At 57.2% G+C, this 23,842-nt stretch overlaps 7 protein-coding genes across 7 annotated transcripts; 3 read left to right on the forward strand and 4 right to left on the reverse strand.

Annotated features, from left to right (window-relative positions):
* Window positions 1-1,194: 1,194 nt before the first annotated feature.
* Window positions 1,195-3,025, forward strand: UV8b_03560 (uncharacterized protein; the record flags this gene model as incomplete). The annotated part of the gene is made up of 4 exons (XM_043141058.1): window positions 1,195-1,359; window positions 1,897-2,113; window positions 2,181-2,648; window positions 2,721-3,025. 4 exons carry the CDS (start codon window positions 1,195-1,197, stop codon window positions 3,023-3,025), a joined length of 1,155 nt encoding a protein of 384 aa, XP_042996992.1.
* Window positions 3,026-3,110: 85 nt separating this feature from the next.
* Window positions 3,111-4,810, reverse strand: UV8b_03561 (uncharacterized protein; the record flags this gene model as incomplete). The annotated part of the gene is made up of 5 exons (XM_043141059.1): window positions 3,111-3,512; window positions 3,567-3,654; window positions 3,724-4,032; window positions 4,119-4,266; window positions 4,519-4,810. The coding sequence occupies 5 exons, from the start codon at window positions 4,808-4,810 to the stop codon at window positions 3,111-3,113; spliced, it is 1,239 nt and encodes a 412-aa protein (XP_042996993.1).
* A 447-nt stretch (window positions 4,811-5,257) lies between these two features.
* Window positions 5,258-6,069, forward strand: UV8b_03562 (uncharacterized protein; the record flags this gene model as incomplete). The annotated part of the gene is made up of 2 exons (XM_043141060.1): window positions 5,258-5,358; window positions 5,475-6,069. The coding sequence occupies 2 exons, from the start codon at window positions 5,258-5,260 to the stop codon at window positions 6,067-6,069; spliced, it is 696 nt and encodes a 231-aa protein (XP_042996994.1).
* Window positions 6,070-6,555: 486 nt separating this feature from the next.
* On the reverse strand, window positions 6,556-9,006 carry UV8b_03563 (uncharacterized protein; the record flags this gene model as incomplete). The annotated part of the gene is made up of 2 exons (XM_043141061.1): window positions 6,556-8,550; window positions 8,665-9,006. The coding sequence occupies 2 exons, from the start codon at window positions 9,004-9,006 to the stop codon at window positions 6,556-6,558; spliced, it is 2,337 nt and encodes a 778-aa protein (XP_042996995.1).
* Window positions 9,007-9,888: 882 nt separating this feature from the next.
* UV8b_03564 (uncharacterized protein) lies at window positions 9,889-14,038 on the forward strand (the record flags this gene model as incomplete). The annotated part of the gene is made up of 4 exons (XM_043141062.1): window positions 9,889-9,894; window positions 9,992-10,103; window positions 10,275-13,156; window positions 13,406-14,038. 4 exons carry the CDS (start codon window positions 9,889-9,891, stop codon window positions 14,036-14,038), a joined length of 3,633 nt encoding a protein of 1,210 aa, XP_042996996.1.
* A 352-nt stretch (window positions 14,039-14,390) lies between these two features.
* Window positions 14,391-17,027, reverse strand: UV8b_03565 (uncharacterized protein; the record flags this gene model as incomplete). The annotated part of the gene is made up of 3 exons (XM_043141063.1): window positions 14,391-15,356; window positions 15,416-16,135; window positions 16,263-17,027. The coding sequence occupies 3 exons, from the start codon at window positions 17,025-17,027 to the stop codon at window positions 14,391-14,393; spliced, it is 2,451 nt and encodes an 816-aa protein (XP_042996997.1).
* A 2,272-nt stretch (window positions 17,028-19,299) lies between these two features.
* On the reverse strand, window positions 19,300-22,713 carry UV8b_03566 (uncharacterized protein; the record flags this gene model as incomplete). The annotated part of the gene is made up of 3 exons (XM_043141064.1): window positions 19,300-20,816; window positions 20,942-22,481; window positions 22,702-22,713. 3 exons carry the CDS (start codon window positions 22,711-22,713, stop codon window positions 19,300-19,302), a joined length of 3,069 nt encoding a protein of 1,022 aa, XP_042996998.1.
* Between the last annotated feature and the right edge of the window lie 1,129 nt (window positions 22,714-23,842).

Here is a 23,842-nt window from a genome sequence, read left to right on the forward strand (position 1 = left end):
TTGATATGTAGTCTCCACGCATCCTACTTGCGCTGGGACGTTCTGTCTGTTGTCCAGACTGCGAACTTTGATTCGGATTTCCCGAGGGCTTGGTTGGTTGGTGGGCGGGATCAGAGGTGGAAGATCCAGGGGCCGACTTCGCTCCACTAGCTGGCACTGGGCTGGGGTTATTTTGAGGGGGTCAAGTTGCCGGGCGCATTTAAAAGGCGCTGGGGGTGGAGGGGCCAGGGGGTGGAGGGGTCTGGTCACGGGGGGCGAGGGTGGAGAGGAGACTGCATGTGGAGGCTTGGGGCGTCACGCTTGCCACGCTGCGGTCAATGTCAATCGATGAAGGATTTGAGGCCCTCGCAGGGCCCTGCTGGGGAACCGAAGGGGGCAGGACGGGGGCCGTCCAGCAGCCGCAGCCAGTAACTCGGCGGGCCTGGCGAGTCTGGTTGGAGCCGCCTGGCAGTCAATCCAGTCTGGTGCATTCATTGAAGTCTTCTGCGGCCCCCCCCCTCCTTCCTCCTTCTTGGCACAGGCGGCGCAACAAATTCGGCGTCTGGAGTCAAAATTGTGGCCACAGGAGTTGACTGGACGCGACAAGGCATGGCCTGGTCTCGCTTTGCCCTCGACGCAGCAGCGTCAGTCAGCACCCCCTCTTTACTTTCCATTACATAAATGCGTATGGGGACGCTGCTTGTCTCAAGTCCTCTCGACCTAATCGCACCGCGACCTGGATTCACCGGCACCCGGGTCTTGAAAGCGCCCTCCCATCCTTTGCTTTGCGCCCTTGCGCCTGCGCCTGCGCCTGCTCCTGCGTCTGGTCTGGTCTGGTCTGGTCTGGTCTGGTCTTGTCTGGTCTGGTCTTGTCTGGTCTGGTCTGGCCCGGTCCGGTCTGTTGCTTATCGCGCAGGAAATCACATCACCTTTATCTACCAAGCAGAACCCCGATCGTTATCAACGACGCAGAGCATTGCCGGCACCCGTCCAGTCCAGTCCTATCGTAGCACCCTGACCAGCCCCCCCCCCCCCCCCCCCCCCCCCCTTCTCTCCCTCAAGTTGTCTTTTGTCTTATCGTTTGGCTGCTGGCTGCCTGGAGGAGTTTTCGGTTTCTTCCGACACCTTGTCATTGTCTGACCCCGGGGCGCTTGCCGCACGGCGGCTGTCATCTGAGAGAGGCCCTGGGCCCTGAACCTTGGGATGGCAGACGACATGTCCATTGATAACAAGCCCAGTCCTCCCCATGGTGACGAGTCCGACGACTCTATTGATTCAACGCCCGAGGCAGAGCACGCCATCTCAGCTGCCGTGTCCGGTCACAGCAACAATCCTGTTCAGGACACGCAACAGCCCAAGAAGAAGGGCGGACGCAAGCCTGTGAGTTGTTCCTCCTCTTCTCAGTGCTGTCCGGGAAAACCCCCCCGCACTGCTCTCTCCATGTCCCAGACACCCCAACAAAAAAAGCCCCCAGCCTCCATGTCTCTCACTTCGCCTTTGGTGATGACGACCACTGCTCTACTGCTGCTACCCAGTGCACCAACCACGCCCATTCCTACACACATCACCAGACTGGACATAACAGCAGCGCCGTCCGATGCATGCGCCATGACGACTCGTTTTGCTCGTCGTGCAATGAACGTCGAAATGCTGTCTTTCCCATCAACTACCTATCCCGCTAGGCCATCCACTTGCCGAAATTCGAATGGTCGCCTTGCGAGTCTCATGCATCACATTTCCTTCTGCTCTTTGTTCCAATGAACTTGAATTCATTGTCTTCTTCGACCACATACCTCAGCAGGTCACCACCAACCGGCTGGAATAAAAAAAAACAAAGAAAAAGATTCTCATGCAACTACACATGGCATCACATACCATATCAATGTTGTTGCTCGATTACTGATGACCTGACGTCAGATCTACGCGACATCGGAGGAGCGCAAACAGCGAAATCGGCAGGCTCAGGCCGCTTTCCGTGAACGGCGCACCGAGTATATCAAGCAGCTCGAAGAAACCATCAGAATCCATGAATCAAATCTGCACAATCTTCAATCCGCCCACCGAAACGCTGCCGACGAGTGTTTGATGCTCCGGTACAAGAACTCGCTCCTGGAGAGAATCCTTCTCGAAAAAGGTTTTTACTTGCCATGAGCAGCAACTCCGACCTTGGATTGATAAGCATGACTGACTCGAATCAACAGGCATCGATGTTCAGGCTGAATTGCAAGCCAAGGCCGACAGTCCGAATCTGGGACCGGCCCATGTTCCCCAAAACATGGTGCAGCCGCCTACCATCCAGAGACCCATCATGAACAGACATCATCACAACCGAAAGTCCAGCTCAATGATTGCGCCCAAGATCGAGACCGGCGTAGGGGCCATCTCTGCTGTTTTGCAGGCCCACAAGCCCACCACCTCCCCCAAGAGTCGGCCCACGCTATCATCACACTCCCACTCGCCTACGAACCTCGCATCAGCCTTCTCTCCCGCTCCCTCAGACAGTGTTTCTGTGCGAGGATCGATGGCGCTTGGCCGCCAGCAACTCCCTTTGACCGGGCAAGTTCACAGAGGTTCTGCGCTACAGACTCCCACGCCTCGGAGCTCTGTAGCTGGGACAGAAGCCCCATTCTACCCCCCGTCGTGCTTTCCAAATCAGGCTGAGCATTTAGGTGAGTTGCCAATTGAAGTCTCAAAACGTCCCAAGGGAAGGATATTTCCATGCTGATAGTAGTGAGCGACAGAGCACGACTATGATAGCAAAGCCGACATGGTGGACGATTCCGAGCTGGAGACTACAAGCGGACTCGGCGGCTGTGGGGCGGCTTTCAACAGCGACACCACCCAGCCGATGTTGCTCTCTCCCATTTCCACGGGTCCCCCGCATCACGAACACGGCAGTCACCACGTAACAATCGCCAACGGGCATTTTTCATCAATGTCCTCACTTTTGGACCACCCGAATCTGGACTGGGACCCGTTCGGCTTGAGTGCCAGCATGACTTTTCCCAACCACCAATTCCCCTTTGACCAGGCCAGTATGAGATGACGGGGTAATGTCCCTCGGTTGCTGAAAGACCCGTCTCATTCTTTAATCTCTACTCTGAAAGACGCCCGGCGGGGAGCTGATTTTTTCACAACCTGAATGTGGACGCCAAGGGAGGGGTTCGACTGGTTTGGTCGCCGAATGCCTCGAGGAGACGCCAAGGGCAGGGAGCTAGCGCTAAGACACTGCCATCTCCAGAGCCGAGACCCTTTTTGTCGACGGTCGACGACCACGCCGGATGGGAAGGCAGGCAGGCATTGGCATGTTTTGTCTGCTGCTGGAGAGTAAAACACACTCCTTTAAAGCACAGGTCTTCCCGTACTGGCGACTGCGAGGAGACACGCAAGCTGCGCTCTTTTCGCGAGATGCTGAGAACAAAAACAGTTTCTAGTCGACACCCTGGAACGAACGTGTTGTTACGACCTATTACTTGGCGGCGCCGATTGATGATGACCAGTGCCGTCTTTTTATGGAAGCACCCCCCCCCCCCCTGCCAGGCTGGTCAGTGTTTAGCTGTGCTTTGAATAAATTTTACCCGTCATACGGCATGATGTCTGTCTTCCCCCCAGGTCATTCTGATAACCTGGGACCCAGAGAGGGTTTGGTTAGTATTGACCAACGAGAGCGGACCCCTGAAAAAGGTTTTTATACGAAAGTGCGATTTCTGGGTACTGGTTCATGCAGAAGTGATGAATCTCTACTGTTGCTGCCATCTACCACTACTTGGCGCTTGCGAAGATTGGAAAAAATAAAAGTCTGAGGAGACGCAACTGCATCGGCTGGGACAAAAGCATGGCGTTTCTTTTACTATACTCATGAGCCAGCAGGCCATAGGCCAAAACAGATGGCTCTTATTGCCTCGTTTCTTTTTCTTGCGAGTGTTTGTTTCCAAGTACAGAGTGCTTGATATTTCCGAAGCCCGGAAAGCGGTCGTTTTGGGCTGACAGTTCTGCTTGTATCCGGTTTTGAGCATGTTTTGGAAATTCTGTACACTACCTGTCAACAGGTGCCTAACCTAGGCCCGGAAAAGAACGGCTTTAGGAGCTTGCTCCGAGGAGGATCTCCTTGAGACTTGAAACAAAACAGCCAATACTACCTAGGTGCCCATGGTAGGTAGGTTATTGGGTAGGAAACCAAGCAAGGTTCCACCTTGAAGAGCTTCATTGGCGACGGTTGGACGAGTCTTCCGTCCTTTGCAGAGTACGCACGCACGCCGTAAGGCTGTGATTGTTTAGCATTGATGACTGGGAGTTGGCCTCAAGCATGGGTAGGCAGGCTCGGGGTGATGCGGACAGCCGGCATCGGCAAAGACTGGGGAAGTGGGTCTGGCTGAGACAAGGCGATGGGGGTTGCCACGGTGCCACCTTTCGCATGTTGGCAACTCTGTCGGGATGCCCACGTGATATCCTCATCCTCAACCCAGGTGGCCACTGCAGGCCGGCGGCCGCTGCAGACACGACTCGGTAGGCTGAGGAATCCTCGACTACCTAACCTACGTGTTACTTTGTAGATGTTGGGGACGCTCGTCGCTCGCTGGTTTTGGCGTGCAGGCTCGGCCGGCAAAGCGAGCGTCAAAAGGTCCGGGGTGGGTGGGCGTCGCACTGGGCTTGTGTGAGTGCCGCGAGGTACGGCCTGGGGATGGGAAGAGGAAGAGCCCCGGGATGCTGGGCTGCGGCGAGCCTTTCTCGCGTGGGAGTGAGACGGAATGCCTGCCCGTCGTTGCCTCGGCGCCGGTGTATGCAGCGCGCAGCGCAATTCATTGTTGACGTTGGAAAGTCGGACATTCATACAGTAGACAACACGGGGGCTTGGGAGCCTCGGCTCGGAAGCAAGATTATCCGCAGCGCAGCTTCTTTCTTGCCGCCGCCTGCCTTTGCCACTAAACTAAATGTCCCCGGCGACTTGACTTGAAAACCTGCGAGGCTGTCCGTCGTCTTCTCTGCAAACAAGCTCCGGATTACCCATTTGCTCCAGCGCTACCCAAGCTCGGATTGCTAAGTCTCAGGTTCATAAACGTATCACAACGTACGCTTCCACTCCAAGATGCTCACCAACGTAGATGACAGGTTCTCTGGCTGCATAGACTACGTGCTCCCTTCTTCCTAGCCATGGCCGCGCCCGATTCTCCAGAGCGGCAGCCCGTAGAGGACTCCGAGTCCCAGTCTCCTCAACCTCCGACCCCAGCCCAGGATGCGCCAGAGGCAGATTCCGCAACCCGTGCGACTCCCTCGTCGCATGGCAACGACGGATCCAACGTCGCGCCTCCGAGAAAAGGGTCCGAGTCTGAAGAACAAGAACAAGAACAAGAGCAAGAACAAGGACAAGAAGGAGAAGGAGTAGGAGGAGGAGGAGGAGAAGAAGAAGAAGAAGAAGAAGAAGAAGAAGAAGAAGAAGAGGGAGAAATCTCTGGCCCAAATAAAGGCAGCCAGGCCTCACTGCCGCCTTTGCCCAGCGAGCCCCCTCCACAGGCTTCTGATGACGGCTGGGATTGCCAATGGGACCCCAACACCCGGGCATGGTTCTTTTATAACCGCTTCACTGGCAAGACGCAATGGGACAATCCGCGCGCGCCAAGCGCAGCAGGTCCCGCAGCGGCGGCGGCCTCGTCTGCCGCCCTGCTGCCCGCTGCAGCTCCAGCTCCCCCCGGCGACGCCATAGTCACCGGCTACAACCCCGCCATACACGGCGACTACGACCCCAACGCATGGTACGCGCAAAAGTACCAGCAGGCGGACGAGCCAGCCCCTGCCGCAGCGGTGCCTAGCATGGCGGACGAGGACGCGTTCGGCGCCACGGCCGGGTTCAACCGCTTCACGGGCCATTTTCAACGCCCGGACGCTGGGCCGGGCCAGTTCTCGGACGAAGCCAAGTCCCGCAGGCAGATGGGGGCGTACTTCGACGTCGACGCCGTTGCCAGCGCCGACGACGGACGTAGCTACAAGGCCGAGAGGGCAAACAAGCGCATCTCCAAGTCGGAGCTGAAGGCGTTCAAGGAGAAGAGAAAGGCGAGGAAGGAGGAGAAGCGGAGGGCTTGGCTGAAGGACTAACTGATACAACCAGAGATCGGGGACGTGGGCTTCCCCGACGTGGTTTGGCTGGGCCCTGATCCGGCCCTTTGGGCAACGGCGTTGGCTGGACTGGCGTCTTTTCTGCTTTTCCTCTTTTTTTTTCTTTACCTTTACCTTTGCCTTTGCCTTTGCCTTTGCCTTTGCCTTTGCCTTTGCCTTTGCCTTTGCCTTTTTTCCTTTTGTTTTGCGCGTCTGTGCCTCGGAGCAGAGGTGCGATGCATCTAGCAGCAAGCTTCTTGGGTCTGAACTGGAAAACTGGAATTTCTTGGATGTAAATTGGCTTCCCGTTGCGTGGTGTGATGACGAAGCCCAACTGATGTATGCGCCTGTGTGCGTGGGTTGAAGGTGGCTGGCCATAATATTCTTTGCTTTTTTCTATATCCTGGCAACGTTACACGCCAATACAACCATCTATGCCAAAAAATAGAAATCTTTCCCAGCTTTTTTTTCTTTCGTTTTCAACATTCATGACCGGTGTCCTTTCTCATCATCCTCATCCTCACCCTCATCCTCATCCTCATCCTCATCCAGCTCCATGTTTAGATGCACGCTCTCGTCGCTCTCGTCGCTCTCGTCATCTTCCGCATCTTCCGCATCTTGTCTTGGAAGTGGCTCTGGTAGAGACGCTGCCGCTGGCTTTGAAGTTTCCTGTCGCTTTGATGGGCTCGCTTCCAAATCGTCGGGTTTTCGCTTTGCTGGAAAATCAGGCTTGCTGAGACTGTCCACGTCGAATGCATTCGGTCTGTGCGACGATTTGACTTCAAACGGATTGCTCTCCACAGGGGGACCAAGAGTCCCAGGACCTGTATCTGGCTGCCGTAGAGGTTCGAGAGCATCTTCAAGTGTAGTTTCCGCAGGTGTTACATCGGGTTCTTGGAGACCGCCCGTCGCCTTGTCATCCTCGTCTGGTGATGCTTCGTCTTCTTCGTCTTCTTCGTCCTGCTCGATTTCGGCAAGGTCGGCGAGCTCTTCACGGCCATGATGCCCCAAGACGCCCGAGGTGCGGAGATTGCTTCGCAGGATCTCCAGGCCTTGGTCTTGCGGGAACTGGTGCGTCAGATGGGGTAGGATGTTGGGATAGATGCGGCCGCGCGGGTCCTTGTACGGGTTTAAAACGCTCAACAACATGGCGTCGCGGTTGGCGGTCAAGATGGCTGTTTTGTCGAGAAGCCCGCGGAGAGTGGGCTTCAGATGATGCTGGGGGAGAGTTGACAAGAGTCTCGCCAGCAAGCCAGCGGCTGCAGCCTTGTGTTGCGCGTCCAGAGTTACCAATGTCTCAGGCGCAGATCCTTGTCGTTGCAGGAAGAGATCTGCATTCGCGAGACTGCTCTTCAGCGAGTCATTCTTCTTCAAAGATGTTGATGGCTTGGGAGGAGGCTTGAGGAAGCCCGCGTCTTCCTGCAGGTCGCGGCAGCAGGCGCCTATGAAGGGCTCCAACGTCACTACCGTGGCCTTGGACAGTGTTGGGCCTACCAGCGGTAGGATAGCGTTCAAGAGCTGGTATCCTGCCACCCGCACAGGAGAGCTGGCGATGCCGGACTTGAAGACTCGAACGAGGTGATCGAGCATTTCAGGAACCAGGGGGATCATTCCCTGACCAAATCTGCGCACCATGAGCAAAGCCAGCCCGAGCGCGGACAAGTGCATATCGGAAATGACGCTCCACAGCTCGTCCTTTTCTTCTCGGCTGATGGCGGCGTTGGTGTCGACTGCTTGATCCCAAGGTTGGCTCTTTGGGTGCTGCCTTGCCACCAGGCAGACTCTCGAGATTGCATCCATGAAAGCTCCAAGGGGGATGACCACGGACGCTTTTGTGGGGTAGCGCAGACACTCTGCCAGGTAGTCGAATATGCCTTGCAGACGCTCGGCTCCGGATTCCAATCCTTCCCAAGGGGGTAGCTGATCGCCTGAATGGCTGCCTCCTCTCGGCTTGCCCTCGGGCCCTACCCTTTGCCGATTGTATCCAAACGTCCCTTCCCATGATTCATGAACGGCCCGCAGGACTTGGTCCGCCGTGCAGTGCAGCTCGCGCAGCAGATTATCCACCAGCTTAGCCCAGTCTTCGCTGCCGCCGGCCTTGGCAGCCACGCAGTGAAGCGAAATGGCCAGTCTTCGAGCTGCGCATCGCAACGACTCGGGGACAAGTACGCCGTCCGACAGAGCGGGTGCCAGGTAGCCCCTGATGGCGGATTTGATTGGAGAGTTGAAGGGTCTGAAGGTTGTGGGATACAACGGTATCAGGGTTGAGAAGGAATCGCATACGGTCTCGACCGTGCCCAAGGGAGGAGCTGGCACGCCCGTCGAAGCTTGGGGCTTGGCCAGTCGCAAGCAGGCTGTAATGAATGCGGGAATGGACGGAGTGGCAACCTCGCGCGCAAGTGTCTGGAAGGGCTGGGCTGCCGTATATATGCGTGTTAGAGCCAGCACGGCCAGTTCCCTTGATGGAAAGGGGTCTCCTTTCTATGACGGATTGCCATTAGCTACGACCCTGGCCGCGGTTTCTTTTTTTTTTTTTCCTTTTTTCCTCCTTCTTCTTCTGTTTCTTTACTAAGGGTAAGGCCAAAATTTAATTACCTGGACGACAGACAGCAGTCCACGAACCCAGGGCTCGCAGTTGCGAAGTATTTCCCAACCTCCGACATCAACGACGGACTTGACGAGACAGACGGCGGCGAATCTCGCTTCGCGGCTCCTCCCGGTCAAAAGAGTGGTGATGCTGGTTCGCAGCTTGCCAAGCAACTGGGAGGATTGGGACTTGCTGTCACTGGGCTTCTGCTCCTGCGGAGAAGACAAGACATCTCTACAACGGACAATGTGTTTCGTGAGCGAGGGAACAGCCTGTGGAAGTTCCGCCGGGGGGATGGATGCAAGTTTCCTGCACAGCACCCTCAAATCGGGTGGCAGAGACGGCGTCATCGCCAGCGGGCGTCTGAAAGGTAATCAGCGCAAGGTCCCTTCCCACATGCAAAATTCTTTAGGAAGAATCTTGTGCTTCTCGGAGCTGAGCAGCTTCAGCAGTGGGGTCTAGAGGCAAGGGCGGCGGACAAAAGGCAGGTCAGGGCGCAAACCCAACCTAATTGGAGTTATGGTAGGCAGGCTGGAAGATGGCGACTGACGCGGTGAAGGAGGCGAGGCTGTCGATTGGTCGTCGGGCCATCAGAGCTGGGTGATTTGGTGCTTGTCAACACGCAGCTCAGCTTGATCTTTGTCAAAAGAAGCGGTTTGTTGTGTTGCAGCTTTTTTTTTTTTTTTTTTTTTCTTGCCCCTCACCCCCCCCCCCCGCTTTTTCTCTCGCCGGAACCGTGCCGCGAGCGCCCAATGCCGCTAACCAGGCTGGGAAGGGGTCCTGGTTCGTGGGGTTCGATGCGTCCTCCTGATTGGTCCGTTGCGTCTGTTCGTTGGCCAGGTGCACCAGCCAGGTGGCAACCCGAGGTTGCTCTGTTGCAGCTGCTCAGGGTGCTTCTACCAGGCCTGCCGGGCCTTGAACTCCTTCCATCTTCCATGTGGCGTGCTGTGGGTCCGCCATTGGCCTCCATGAGCTACGGTACTTACGGATACGGAGTACAGAAGTAGCACGTCTTTCCCATCTCGCGTCGGCATCTACATCGCAGGGGCTTTCCTCACCTCTTTTTCTGCTTCGTGCATGCGTGCTTTTTCCTGCAGCCTCCAGCTGCTGAACTGTTCGGTTCCCGCCGCTTGGTATTTGCGCCTCTCTTCCCTCGGCATCGTTCCCTCCTCGAGATGCACTTGGAGCTCCCCTTTTGCTAAGCCCCCGAGTTCCCCCGACATAATCTCAAGATGAACGTAAGTTCTCCACGACTCGCTGTCAGTCACTGGTCTCCGGATGTGAATTGGCTTGCTGACGCTGGATTGTTTCTTCTCTCTTGGCTTTCTCGTGCAGCCGAAAGCTGCAAACTACATTGAGCAGCTGAATAGCGCTCGCTGCGAGGGAAACTGGGATGCCGTCCCGGAGCTGGTCCGCAAGGTGCGCAAGCATGCTCCCGAAAGAACATGTACGTCGGCACCTGTTTTACCACCTGCCTGCCACGCTGGCAAAGCTGGCTGGTTCTGCCATTGATTTTCGGTTCCCCGAGCCTCTCAAGAAGCAACGCCCCTTTTGATTTCATGTTCCCAAAACCAGGTCCGCTGACAAGAGGCTTCTCCTTCTCTGCTGCCGCTCACAGGTCTTACCCTGGCCGCCGAAACGGAATGCGCCATTTCACGAGTGACCGCGGCGGGTGCTCGACCATTCGCCGCCCAGACAGCCCAAGACCTCGACGTTTCGAACCGCTTCCCCAACCTATTGGCTGCCATCGAGCAAGAGGTTCATCACCACGAAGACAGAGTCCAGGCCAAGGTCTGTTTGGGATGGCTAAACTGGGTGGTTGGCGATTACGCACAAGCCCTCGGAACCCTTCCCACAAGCCTGGATGCAGAAGGCCTATCGCCTGAACGCGTCGACGTCATTTCGGAATGGACCAATCTCTGCGCCCTCAAGTCCGGGTACCTTCAAGCTAATTGCTTGATGCGAAACGACAAAAGGGCAGAAGCTCTTGCTGCCCTCAAGTCGGCGACTCCATCCTTGGATGGCGTCTGGTGCGGTCAGGGGGTTCGCAAACAGCTGCGGTACTGGTCTGAGCTCTTCTTGACGGAATATTGCATGCTGTCCAGTCAAGCCCTCGAGAATGACGGATTGAACCTGCATGATCCCGATTCGTTGGCAGGCTTTCGGGCCTGGGCGAGGTACTGGAACGTCATGGGAGCGCCGATAACTGGCGGATTCGGCTTCAAGGGTTCCGTTCCCCGTCGGAGAATCTGGTCCGAATACTACGAGATTCTGTCTCGTATCCTCGAAAACGACCTCCCATACGTGCCTGGCCATGTTGAATCAATATCGGCTGACTTGCCCCCTCGTGCTCAACTACGACTTGAAATCAAGCAGACCGAAACAGCTTATCGAGCTCTCATTCTGACTGAAACCACGTTCCCGAAAGCAGATGAGGATCGACTGGAGGTCGAAGCCTTTGTAACTAGGGTCATGAGCAACTGGGCCATTCTCTGCGGTCGAGGCTGGAGGGAACAGGATCTTGGGCCAGGCGGTCGCGGTGCGCTGAGCCGCACCGTGCTCGAGACGCTGTACAGTGCGGCAACCCGCACCTACCACTCGACGTCTATTCTTCGTTCTCTTTTCAGCGTGCATCTCGCCGTTGCGGAATTTGACCTGGCCTTCAAGGCCTTCGACTCTTACCTGGCGATTGTGAAGAAGGGCAAGGCGAGGGTGGAGAAGACGGGCCATGAGGAGGTGAGTTTGGATGACGACGCGACTGTCCTGCAAACCATGGCCCAGGCTGTCATGGCGCTGTGCCGCTACGGGGACCAGACTGCCGGGGAAAAGGCACGCCATCTGGGCGCCGAGCTCGAAAACTGGCTCTCAAAGCTGCCGCCGCAGACGAGATCAAACGGCAACGGAAGCCCAGTCAACGGCTTGGGCCAAGCAAAAACCGAGCCGGGTGGTGCGCACGTACCCTTGAACGTCATTTCTCTCGCGTGGCAAGCCATCGGACTGTCTCACGCGCACTGGTCCAGAATTACGCACGAGGCGTCGTCGAGAACGGAGATACAGGCAAAGGCGATCCGATGTCTCAGAAAGTCCCTGGCGGCCGAGTTTGGTCGCTCCAAGGACATTAGGAGTTTTTTCAGCCTGGCACTCCTCCTTGCGGAGAGGAGGGACTTGACGGCGGCCATCGAGCTCGTCCGATCAGCACTCCTCTGCAACAGGGGCCAGGAGGAAAGCTACAGTCTCTTGCATGGGCCGTGCTGGCAGGAAAGGACCCTGATTCCCGTCTGGCATCTCCTGGCTCTGCTGCTGAGCGCCAGGCAAGACTACACCATGGCCGCGCGGGCTTGCGAGGGCGCCTTGCAGCAGTTCAAGGACCCAAGCATCCTCTTTGGCAAGGCCGACGCGAGTTTTCGCAGCGACAAACTCAAGGAAGGCGACGCCAACAGTGGCATGTCGGAAGCACCACCGGCTCGAGGTCTGGTTGACGACATGGATGATTCGGAAAAAGAAAGCATCCTCGAGGTCAAGATGACGCAGCTGGCTCTGATAGAGCTTGTCGACGGACCAGACGCAGCGGTCAACGCGAGCCTCGAGCTTCTCTCGCTCTTCTCACGGATGTTCGGCACGCTGTCAGCAGCACCCCAGCCGGCAAAATCGCCTGCTCCTTCGTTACCACAAAAGACGTCTGGGACGATACGCAGTCTCCGCGGCAGTTTGTTCGGAGCGAAGCAGGAGCGATCGACGACGTCCGCCGGCGGGCCGCAGGGCAGCATGAGCACGGCCAGCGAAGGATCCAGGCTGCCCTCGAGACCAACCACCTCACACGATGCCCGCAACCCTACCCCAGCGATCCACGTCACCGAGCAAAATGCGAGTCGGGCGGGTGAACGAGGACGACGGCGGTCAAGCTCGGGTCCACCAGGGACGAAAAGTCGATCCCGCCAGAGGAACGGGCTCGGGAAGCGAGCCGGAAGCGGCAGCCAAACTAGAACATCGCCCGGCAGCGCATCAGAACCGCATCACCCTACCGTCCTGGACGGGGAGGCCTTCTTCACGCCCACGACTGAGACGGAACAAGCTGATTTCTTCAGCAACCTGAACAAGCTGGGATCTGCGCGCGGACCGTCCTCGAATCGGGGCCAGCCCGTCGCATCAGTCGACTCGGCCGTGTCAGTCGCACCAAGGTCTTCCGATGTCGCCGAGGTGACAGTCGACCTGACCCATGCTTCCCCCAACCTGCTCCCCTTGGTCCAGTTCCCAAAGGAGAAGGAGAAGGCCCAGCGGACTTTGCTGCTCATCAAGATCTGGCTGACCATTGCTGGCTTCTATCGCCGCGCCGGCGTGTTGGATGATGGCAGGGCCGCAGTTGCGGAGGCGGAGAAGCTGTTGACGGGAATGGAGGCAGAGTCTACGGGGGACCTCACTCCAGCCTCGGCGGCCGCAAGAGGCGCCAACTGGGCGAACCGAAAGACCATTGATGACCTGTGGGGAGACATATGGTCCGAGGTGAGTGTCTCCCCTCGCCCTCGTTTTTATTTTTATTTTTGTAATAATTGCGTCCTTTTACCTTGTCCGTTTATTTTTTTTTCTCCTTTCCTCACGCGCTTGTTATTATTTTTTCAATTTTTTCAATTTTTGTAACTTTTTACCTTTGTCCGTTCTTTGCTTCATCTATCCCCAATCACACAATCACATAGCCTCCTCCGTCTTTCAGTGAAGCCAATGAATGCCCTGAGGCTGACGGGGATCCCGCAGCTCGGACTTTTGGGCGTCGCCAAGGATCTTTGGTACGCGGCCAAGTCGGATTTTGAAACAGCTCTCACCCACTCCCCGGACCATGCCGTCGCCACCGTCGAACTCTCCAACATCCTGCTGGACATGTACACCGAGAAGCTGCTCCCCCCCCCTGTTTTGCCGCCGCTAGACGGATCCGATGACACCGAGAGATTGCGCCAGCTGCCGTCGAAAGGGGCAGCAGCGTACGGAGTCTTTACGGATGCTCTGCCGTCGACGCCGCTTGGGCTGGGCCCGTCTACGAGGCGCCCGTCTGCGGCGTCCACGCACGCCGACGCTGCCGCCGATGCTGCTGCTGCTGCTGCTGCTGCTGGAAGCACTGGCGACGAGCTGCCGGCACCATACAAGGCCACTCGCCTGCCGCTTGTGGACCGGCTTGCCGCTCGAGAGCGGGCTTTTACCCTGCTTTCCGGGCTCACGCGGCTGGGAGCAGGCTGGGACAACTCTGACGCTTGGTTTGCCTTGGCCCGTGCGCACGAGGAGAGCGGGCAGGTCGAAAAGGCCAAGGAGGTGTTGTGGTGGTGCGTCGAGCTGGAAGAGGCCAAGGGCGTCCGGGACTGGCGATGCTTGGGCAACGGGGGTTACGTTATTTAATACCTAGACTGGGGGCGAGTCTCGGCAATGAACGAGAGGGGGGGAGAAATACAAGCACGCAGTCACAGATGCCAGGCAGAGCGTATCCAACTTTGAAACCAACGTGATTGCTCCAGGTCGATTTCTTTCCAATTAGTTCCCGCCCTCCCAGCAAGACTGGCAATTTATGCTCAAGCCCCCAACGCTGAGTACCCAAGCAAACAAGACTCTAGACGCGAAAAGTTGCAAGTCTTTGAAACAAGCCAGCACCCCAGATACCGACCCCAAAACCCCACCCATCCATTAATAATGTACGCCGCCTGCACATCTTTTTGTGCCCCGGTCGGCAGGCAAGTCCGCCATGACGGTCTGCTCACATTTCCATGTGCAAGTCGAATTCCCACAGGGCTGCTTCATCCTCGGCTGAAAAGAGGGCGGCATCAGGCGGCGGCTGATGCTCTGGCTGCTGCTGCTGCTGCTGCTGCTGCTGCTCGCATCCTCGCAGCTCCGACAGGACTTGCTCCTCGTCAGGGGCGAAGAGGAAGACGTTGTTGCCGGGGGAGCCGGGCGGTTGCTTACGCAGCAGTTCCAGCAAGGCTTGCTCCTCTTCAGGGGAAAGGAGGAAGTCGTTATCGCCAGGGGAACTAGGCGGCTGATGATGCGGCGGTTCCGGCAAGGCTTGCTCGTCGCCGGGTGAAGAGGGCAGGGCAGCATCGCCGGGGGCATCAAGGGCTGCTTGCTGAGGTGATTGCGGAGTCGGTTGTTGAAGTCCAAATAATTCCAACAAGGCTTGCTCCTCGCCGGGCGTAGAGGGCAGGACAGCATCTCCAGGGGCATCAAGGGATGAGTGCTGGGTTGGCTGCTGCGTTGGTTGTTGAAGTCCGGATAGTTTCAGCGAGGCCTGCTCTTGGTCGGGTGGAGAGGGCAAGACAGCACTCCCAGAAGCATCGAGGGATGGCTGCCAAGGAGATTGCTGAGTTGGTTGTTCAAGTACAGGTAATTCCAACAAGGCCTGTTCCACTTCGGGCGTCGAGGGAAAGACGGCACTCCCAGAAGCATCGAGGGATGGCTGCCACGGCGATTGCTGATTTAGGTGTTCAACTCTAGATAATTCCAACAAGGCCCGTTCCACTTCGGGCGTAGAGGGCAGGACATGATCCGCCGGGGCATCAAGGGGTAGCTGTTGAGGCGGCTCCTGAGATGGTTGTCCAGGTTGTTCTGGAGGAGGTGCAAAGAAGGCAGAACTAGGGGTATCAAGAGATGGTAGCTGCTGAGGCGGTTGTTCAGGTTGCTCTTGAGCTGCCCAGAAAGCAGCACTAGGAGTACCAAAATTTGGTACCTGCTGAGGCGGTTGTTCAGGTTGCTCTTGAGGTGCAAGGAAGGTAGCACTAGGAGTACTAAAAGCTGGTAGCTGCTGAGGCGGTTGTTCAGGTTGTTCTTGAGGTGCAAGGAAGGCAGCACTAGGAGTACCAAAAGCTGGTAGCTGCTGAGGCGGTGGTCCAGGTTGTTCTTGAGATGGAAAGAAAGCAGCACTAGGGGCATCATAAGCTGGTAGCTGCTGATGCGGCTGGCCAGGGAGCCCTTGAGATGCAAATGAAGCATCACCGCCGCCAAGGAGTGGCTGTCCGGGGATCCCTTGAGGTGCGAAAGAAGCATCACCGCCGCCAAGGGGTGGTTGTCCGGGGATTCCCTGAGATGCAAATGAAGCACCAGCGGCGCCAAGGGGTGGTTGTCCGGGGATCCTTTGAGGTGCGAAAGAAGCATCACCGCCGCCAAGAAGTGGCTGTCCGGGGATTCCTTGAGGTGCAAATGAATCACCACCGCCGCCAAGGAGTGCTTGCCCCGAAGCCTCCTGAGGTGCTTGTCTCGGGAGTCCTTGAGGAGCAGAGAAAGCACCATCACCGCCGCCAAGGAGTGCTTGTCCGGGGATCCCTTGAGGTGTAAAAGAATCACCACCGCCGCCAAGGAGTGCTTGCCCCGAAGCCTCCTGAGGTGCTTGTCCGGGGATTCCTTGAGGTGTAAAAGAATCACCACCGCCGCCAAGGAGTGGTTGTAAGGGGATTCCTTGAGGTGCGAAAGAAGCATTACCGCCGCCAAGGAGTGGCTGTCCGGAGATCCCTCCAGGCGCAAAAGAAGCACCAGCCGCACCAAGCGGCGACTGCCCATCAAGCTCCCTCGGTGCAGAGGAAGCACCGCCAGCGGAAGCAGGTGCCGGCCACGCAAGCTCCCCCGGCGCCCGTCCAACGCGCGCCACCGGCGCAAAGCACGCCAGGCTCGGCGGCACCAACGGCATCGGCCGCCCCGCCGCCCCGTCCTCCAGCAGCGGCTCCGAAAAGTCCATCAGAGCCCGCCTGCGCATCTTGGCCATCAGATACCGCGCCTTCCGCTCCTTGCGGTCCTCCTCCGCCCGCGCCCGGCGGAACTCGGCCTCGGGCACGAACCGCCTCCGCCTGTGGCCGGGCTTCAGGTCCTCGAGCGCCAGGAACCGCGAGCGCATCTCGGCGCGCGTCGGGCCCCCCCGCGCGGGCGGCGGCGGCGGCGGCGGCGGCAACGCGGAGCAAAGCGCCCTCGCCCTCGCGGCGGCGCACGACGTCCGCAGGAGCCGGTCGGCCTCGTCGGCGTCCTCGGAGCGCAGGTGCCTCTGGACGGCGGCGACGAGGGCCCGGATCTTGGGCTGCGACTCGGCGCGCGCGGGCTGCATGCTCAGCGAGATGTCGCCGTCGGCGGCGCACATGGTCAGCAGGAGAAGGTGGGCGTGCAGATGGGGCGGGCGGTGCTTCCGGCCCAGGGCCTCGAGGACGTCGTCCATGAGCTGGCTCTCAAAGGGCCAGAAGCTGGCGAGTTTCTGGAACGGCATGCCCATGAGCGTCGGCACGCCGTCCGCGAGGCCGAGAAGCTGCTTCCAAGCGATGATGTTCTTTCGGGTCTGGGTAAAGGCCTGCAAGTCGGACAAGGGGGGAGCCCGAGGAATGTGCGCCGCCGAAGGCTCGAGCTGAAGCGCAGGGTCCATGGTGGGCTAAGGACGCCAGGCTTTTTTTTTTTTTTCTTCTGGGCAGAGAGGCAGGTGTGTAAGAGTACTTTGTGTAAGTGAAGTTTGTAAGCGAGGTGTGCAAGCGTATTCTGTAAACGTAGTTGTCTCTGCAGTAGTTTGCAAGTCAAGTCTGTAAGTGTAGTCTGCAAGTCAAGTCTGCAAGTGTAGTTTGCAAGTCAAGTGTAAGTGTAGCCTGTAAGTGTAGTCTGTAAGTGTAGTCTGTAAAGTGCAGTCTGCAAGTGCAGTCTGGAGACGGAGCAATGATGCCGCTTCTTGTGGTTGTTGACTGTGCTTCATCCGTGATTTCCAGACAGAGTATGGAGTATGGCTTTCCGCAGACTGAGATATGGCAGTTTGCACAAGACAACAACTCCCGTCTGGTTTGCACCTTCTCTCTGCCAGGAGCCAAGGCCACGAGTCCAGGATGCGCAGCAGGAGAAACCAGGCCAGCGAGCAGGCCCTCGACACCTCACCCGCCCCCTGTATTTATACGCCCTCTACCATGTCCAATAACCAAGCCTTTTCCATCGCACGTCCCAAGAAAAGAAAAAAAAAGCCTCCCTCGCCGCCCCGGGGGGGGAAACCTTCATCGCCGAGGCCAGCCTCCCCGAGCCACCCACCAGGCCCCTGCGACGAAAAAAAAGCACCGCCAAACGCAAGCCGTAGCCGCTCGCGGCGAGATACCTCGCCCGCGAGATACCTCGCCCGCGAGATCCCCCAATGTCCCGGCAAAGCACCCGTCCTGCTGGACAGGTACGCAGCGCCCGCCCGGCGGCCAGGTAGCACACGAGCGAGCCAGCCCCGGATGCGCATGCAGACCCGTCCCCACGAAACTGACGCCCGGGGACCCCGCGAAAGCTTGTGCATAAGCCGTGTATGCAGAGGGGAAAAAAAAAACCAGGACGAAAAAGTATCTTTTGCTCTGGGGGGGGATCTATCGAGTCGGTCGGGGGAGAGGAGAGGAGAGGAGAGGACCGGGCGAGCGGGCGAGCGGGCGAGGGACAAAGTTTTTTTCGCCGCAAGGGATGAAAGCTTCTGCTGCGGGCGTCGTAAAGGGCTTGCCTTGACGAGATGGTTGCCGCTTATCCATGAGTCATTACGGAATCAGCAAGAGCAGCGATGCTTCTTGAAAAATCGAGCTGGAAAAGAGGCAACGAGCAACCAGCGATTCCTGCTTGTAATCGAGACGGAATAGAGGCAGCGAGCAAGAACGACTCTCCCTTTGTAACCGAGCCAGCACAAACTCAACCAGCCAGGAGGATTCTTCGGGACGTTTCCTCAGGACGCTGCCTCAGGACGATGCCCTCATAACCAAGTCCACACAGACTCAACCCGCAAAACGATCCCCCACAGCCGAGCCGCAACATAGGCAACCCCAACAACGACTTGGACCCTTTCCACCGTTGGCAGACTCACCCACCAAGACAACCCACCCTCTGCCCAGGAAACTCTCCCGGGGCCGCAGCAACATACCCTTCCCGATGCCAAGGCTCCCGCAAACCCTCCCTCCGTGTGGAGCAAGCCCGGGCAGGGGCAAAAAAAAAAAAAAAAAAAAAAAAAAAAAAGCCTCTTTTTGCGCAAACGCCTATTGCGGTCGGTCGTGGCTCATCGTCAAAGCGGCTCGCCTGCGTAAAGTGGTACTGCCGCGCCGGGGCAGGGTGAGAAATAAATAAGCCTTGGTTCGCCGTCCGGCCGGAAAGGTTATGTATGTACTTGTACAGATGGAGCTGAGTGGCGTGCGTGGAATTGCAATTGCATTGCACCTCAGGCGTAGGCTGGCCTCAACCATTGTCACCGTCATGACTGCCATGGCTCAGGAAGCTTGCGCAAATCTGAAGTACTTGGATTATTCTTTTTATTTTGCATTGTCGTTAGGTCTATGGCTGTGGCCCCAACTCCTGTGATATGACATGTGTGTGTGTGTGTGGGGGGGGGTTCATCCAACAAGTCCTCCGCTCTGTCATGCCCATCGTTTGCACTGTTGTAACCCCCGTGAATAGATGAAAAGACGTTGTTGGGGGGGAGGGGAGAGGAAAGACATGACGGGGGGTAAAAAGGGGCAAAAAGGGGGGTAAAGGGGGAGGAAATGGGGGGGGGGGAGGAAACGGGAAAAAAAAAAAAAAAAAAAAGACAAAGAGTAATAAGAAAGAAAAAAAGATCCAACACGAGATAGGAATAGACTCTCACGATGCAAGATGCAATCCTCCATTGTCAACGGCCATCATCTCGGAAAGCCCGCCGCCCTCTTCATCTACTGCATGCTCTTCAGCAGGGCCTGCAGATACGCCGAAAAGGCCTTCTTGTCAGTGCATGTCGTCAAACATCGCAGAAACTCGTCACCGTTGATCCCCGTGCTGAGAAACAGCCCGTTCTGCAGCTCCTGGATGAAGGCTTCTCCCGTCTTGGTGTAGATGGTCTGTTCCAGGCCCGCAATCTCCGTCAGCACCTGCTTGGTCTGCGCGTCCTGCGCCGGGCAAAAGCTGGGGTTGCGCATCACCTCCCAGCAGACCGAGTGGAATCTATCAATCATGAACCGGTCAAACCCTGGGATCGCCGGCGTTGGGCTTCCCCTCGGCGCCGTCGGGTTCTGCGCGATGGTGGCGACGTCGGGCCCGCCCCAGATGGCCGAAATGCGTGCCATGAGCGTGAAGGCCAGGCGGCTCGGGCCAATGTTGCCGTCCAGCGTCTTGGCCAGCTCGGTTATGGACGAGACCATGGGTTCGAAGAAGCCCTGGTTGGCCTCGCTGATCAAGACGCCGTCCAGCCCGTTGTTCAGGATGATCTGGAGGAACGACAGGTACTCCCGCCTGAGCTCCGCAAGCTGTATTTCGTCGTCCGTGCCGGATATGGGCTCGGAAAGACCGCCAAAGATTCGCTGCAGCAGAGGCGTGAGCAGGGCGTTGAGCACGTCGTAGATTTCCGCCTTGAACCCAAACACCACCTGATCCAGCAGACGCAGGAACATGGCCATCTCGTCCTTGGACGAGCTCTGCGACAGCAGCCCTTCGATCCACTGGGGAAGCTGCGGAAGGACCGCGGAGCCGAGCACGCCAAGGAGCTTGGAGAAGGCTGACCGACACGCCGTGCGGATTTCGGAGCACGAGCTGAGCTGGTTGAGCGCGATGAGAATCGCTTCGGCGGCCCGGGAGAACTCGTTCGAGACCGCCTTGGCCGGAGGCGGGTGATGCTGGGTCGCCGCCGACCCGGGGCTCCAGTCGGAAAACCCGTGCGCCAGGGTCCCCAGGGCCATGACAATGTGATGGATCTGAAGCGTTGCTTGAGCATCCCCCGACTTGGCCCGAGCAAGGTGCACCTCCATGTCCTGGAAGAGCGGATCCATGACCGATCGAGCATAGATGGCTTGCTTATCAGCGGGGGTGCTTTGCGTCGAGGCAATGCACCCAATGGCCTCGAAAAGGTACAGCTGGCTGGTGAACAAGGCGTCAGCCGAGTGGTCTGATTCGTCCGACGACATGTCGTCGTCGGCGTCCTCTCCAGGAACTTCGGCCTTGATGGGCAAGAGGTCGCCAATGGATTGAATCACAGTTTCCGCCACGTTGCCGACCTGACTACGAAGTTGCTTGATGAATCGGTGAAAGAGGTACCACGATCTCGTTTTGATGCGGACGTGCTCATGGTGAACCAAGCGCACAAAGTTCTCCAACACCTGCGGAATGTAGTTCGGGTGGCTTTCAAACACTATGCAGTAACGGACGCAAATCTCCATGTACTGGAGCAGAATGGCGGGATGGGAGAAGCTGGCGATGCCTGGACAGGCAAAGAAACAACAACAAAAAAAAAAAAGAAAAAAAAAAGAAAAAAGAAAGAAAAGGAGGTTAGCGCCGAGCCGACGCGCGATCGCGACATTGATTGGCGTGTGAGGAGAGACTTACCAGACCCAACCATCTTCTGCATCATAACCACGAGCCTCTCCGAGGCTTCAGTGGACGGCTGGTTCTTGGTGCCAAGTCCATGGTTCGGCAAGGCCAGCTCTCCGAATAAATACATCTCGTACAGTGCCAGATCAAGGTCTCTCCAGTCCATCGCTGACCCCCGTTGATCCAAGCTCTGGAACGTGTTTGACACGAGATTGCTGAGCATGTCCATGTACAAGGATTGATCAATGGCGGCAATCGTCTTTTGCAGGTTTTGCAATTTCCTGCGCAGCTCCTGGAATTCTGCTTCATCAGTTTGCTCGTCCTCGTTGCCCCAGTTTGACGTCTCGTCATATCGCATTTTGCGAATGATTGCATCAAGAATAGGGGCCAGCATGCCCGAGTAATCCTGCGACAGTTGGCACAGCTTTCGCAGGAAAGTAAGCAGGTCCGTAAGCGCCGGAATGACTGTGGAACACACTTCGTCGTACTCGTCGGCGAAGAGCCGGAGCAAGAACGGGAGGAAGCCGTGAAGGTGCTGCTTGGCTCTCTCCCTGGCATTCTCACCCGTCTGATTATCATCCAGGGCCTTGACAATGTCCGACATGACCGTGTTGACCAGCTTGGCTACAGCCTCTGCAAGATCAGTGTCGTACTCGGGAGTGTTCTTGAGAACGCTCAGCGGGGCGCTGGCTATGAGTTGCCCTACAATCTCCTGGAGGTTGAGGAAGGCAATCAGCTCCATCTTGTCGGCCGAACGCATCTTCTTGCCGCAAATCTCGGTCAAGGTGTCGATGGCCGTGTCTCGAACCTTGTCTTCACCTCCAGAGTTGGTGCGGCCGACGACTGGGAGCAAGAGACTGATCATGTCTTGACTGACAACAAGGGAGATGTCCATCCAGCTGACCCATTTGCCAACAACCTTCAGCACCAGCTCGACAACGACGTCATTGTCGTTGTACTTGGAGAGGAGTTGTTTCCACGACTGCGCGACCTTGTGCATGTCTTGGACTCGGAGCTGGTCCTTGAGTTCAGTGTTTCGCTTGGCATCGTTGCTCTGTCGAGACAGCAGCATGTCGGCGATCTCGTCATGGATCGAGGATAGTATGCGGAGGTAGAACAGGACACCGCCTATACTGTCCCGGCCGGTTGACACACCGGTCAGCTCCCAGAAATCGTCGAGAAAGCTCTGCCAGCCGTCCTGGTACAGGAAAACAAACAGGTACGTCAACGTCTGGGTGAGCTTGTTTTGAAGTGACACAGGGTCCGCTTCCTGACGGGCATCAGGGCCATAGCTGTGGCGGACATATTCGAGCAGAGTGTACTTCAAGTAGGAGAGGCTTTCAGCATCGAGGCCCTGCGTGTGGACGGCGTAATTGACGACCTCGAGGCATACCATCCGGACTACTTCGGAGGATCGCGGGGTCCGAGCGAAGAGATTCGTGCATGCTTGCCAGCCCTGCGGATTGGATCGCAGCTGGTTGAGATACTCAAAGGCCTGCTCTTTGACCGCCTGGTCCGACGTGGGGTTGGACAGGATTCCGACAGCATTTTCGACCTGAGAATGAGCACAAAAAAAGGGGCACAAGTCAGCGAGGATTCTAACAGAGCAGGGAAGGGGGCGCGCGAGCAGAGAAAGCCGGGGCCTCAGCACGTGTGTGACGGCTCAAAGCGTCCTGCGGGCAGGAAATGACCGTGGCAAAGACGACAGAAATGACGGGGCAAGCTAGAAGGACAAGTAGGTGGAGTTGCGGCGGGCAAGCGATTCAACTACCGACCTGTGCTTCCATGGTGGCGAAGGGATCCTGCCTTTTGAAGCAGGAGCAGCTCGCGCTTGACGTTGGAGAGAATGAATGCTGCTGCTATAATCCGGGCAGCCTTGGGTACGCAGCATCCAGCATACTTATTTGTGCATTGACTGGTGACGAGGGCTACCGTGGATTCATGCCTCAAGTCAACAATGGACAGACTTTTTTCCAAACGTCGGCGGGGGTCGTCCGCGGCAGAGGAAGCCTTCCGGAATGACGCCGTCGAGTCCGAGATGAGTATGGCGCCAGATCGGCCACGCCAGTCCGCGTCAGGTTGATGTCTCGAGGTCCGAATATGCGTCTTTATCAGTTCTGCCCGAGAGTGTGGTGCAGGTCTCACGTTGCCCGGTGTGGGGTAATTTTTCTGCGACCGGAGCTTCGGCGGAAGATTTTCGGACAAACATTTTGAGGCTCTGGGTCACCGCCTTACAGAGGCCGCAGGATACTGTGCGGCACACGCACAAGTGGCACCCGATGTACAGTGTGAACTGCTGGCCTCCAGAGCCTGTCGTCCAAACTCTACCCCTACCTGACTTGCCTCGACAAACCCTTGAAGCAGACATGGACACAAACCCCCCGTTTGCCGACTGAAGATGGCATGTCTCTTCCGTGAACTAGACGATCCGCATTTACAACGAGTTAACAAGCTTCTCAGCTGCGCAAACATCTGGTTCTGGTTGGCAGGAGTATGGATAGAATGATAATTACTCTCAGACTGGTCGGTCACACATTTGGACGAACGAGGAGGCCAGGAACGACCGCAAGACCAACCCCGACTCGTCGTGGCGGTGCCGGGCAGCGCAATACCCCAATACGTTTGTTCCTTATGGAACTCCATCCAGAGACAGTTTTTCCACTACTTCTGGCCCGAGTTCTGTCACCATATGCCAGGGGTGGTCCTTACGACCAACATGTTTGCAACCCCAGCTTAGGAAATCATCAAGTCAGACCTAATACTTTGCGGTATTGAACATCACGTATGGCTGACAGGCACCACCTGGACGCAGCGGTATACCAAAAGTATCGTGTGACCAAAGGATGCAAAGGCTTCCCTCGCAGGCACCCGCACTAAGCATTGACGCTGTCATCGTCTATCGTGAACATCGCACGG

Source organism: Ustilaginoidea virens, chromosome 3, assembly GCF_000687475.1.
Source record: "Ustilaginoidea virens chromosome 3, complete sequence".
Lineage (NCBI taxonomy): Eukaryota > Fungi > Ascomycota > Sordariomycetes > Hypocreales > Clavicipitaceae > Ustilaginoidea > Ustilaginoidea virens.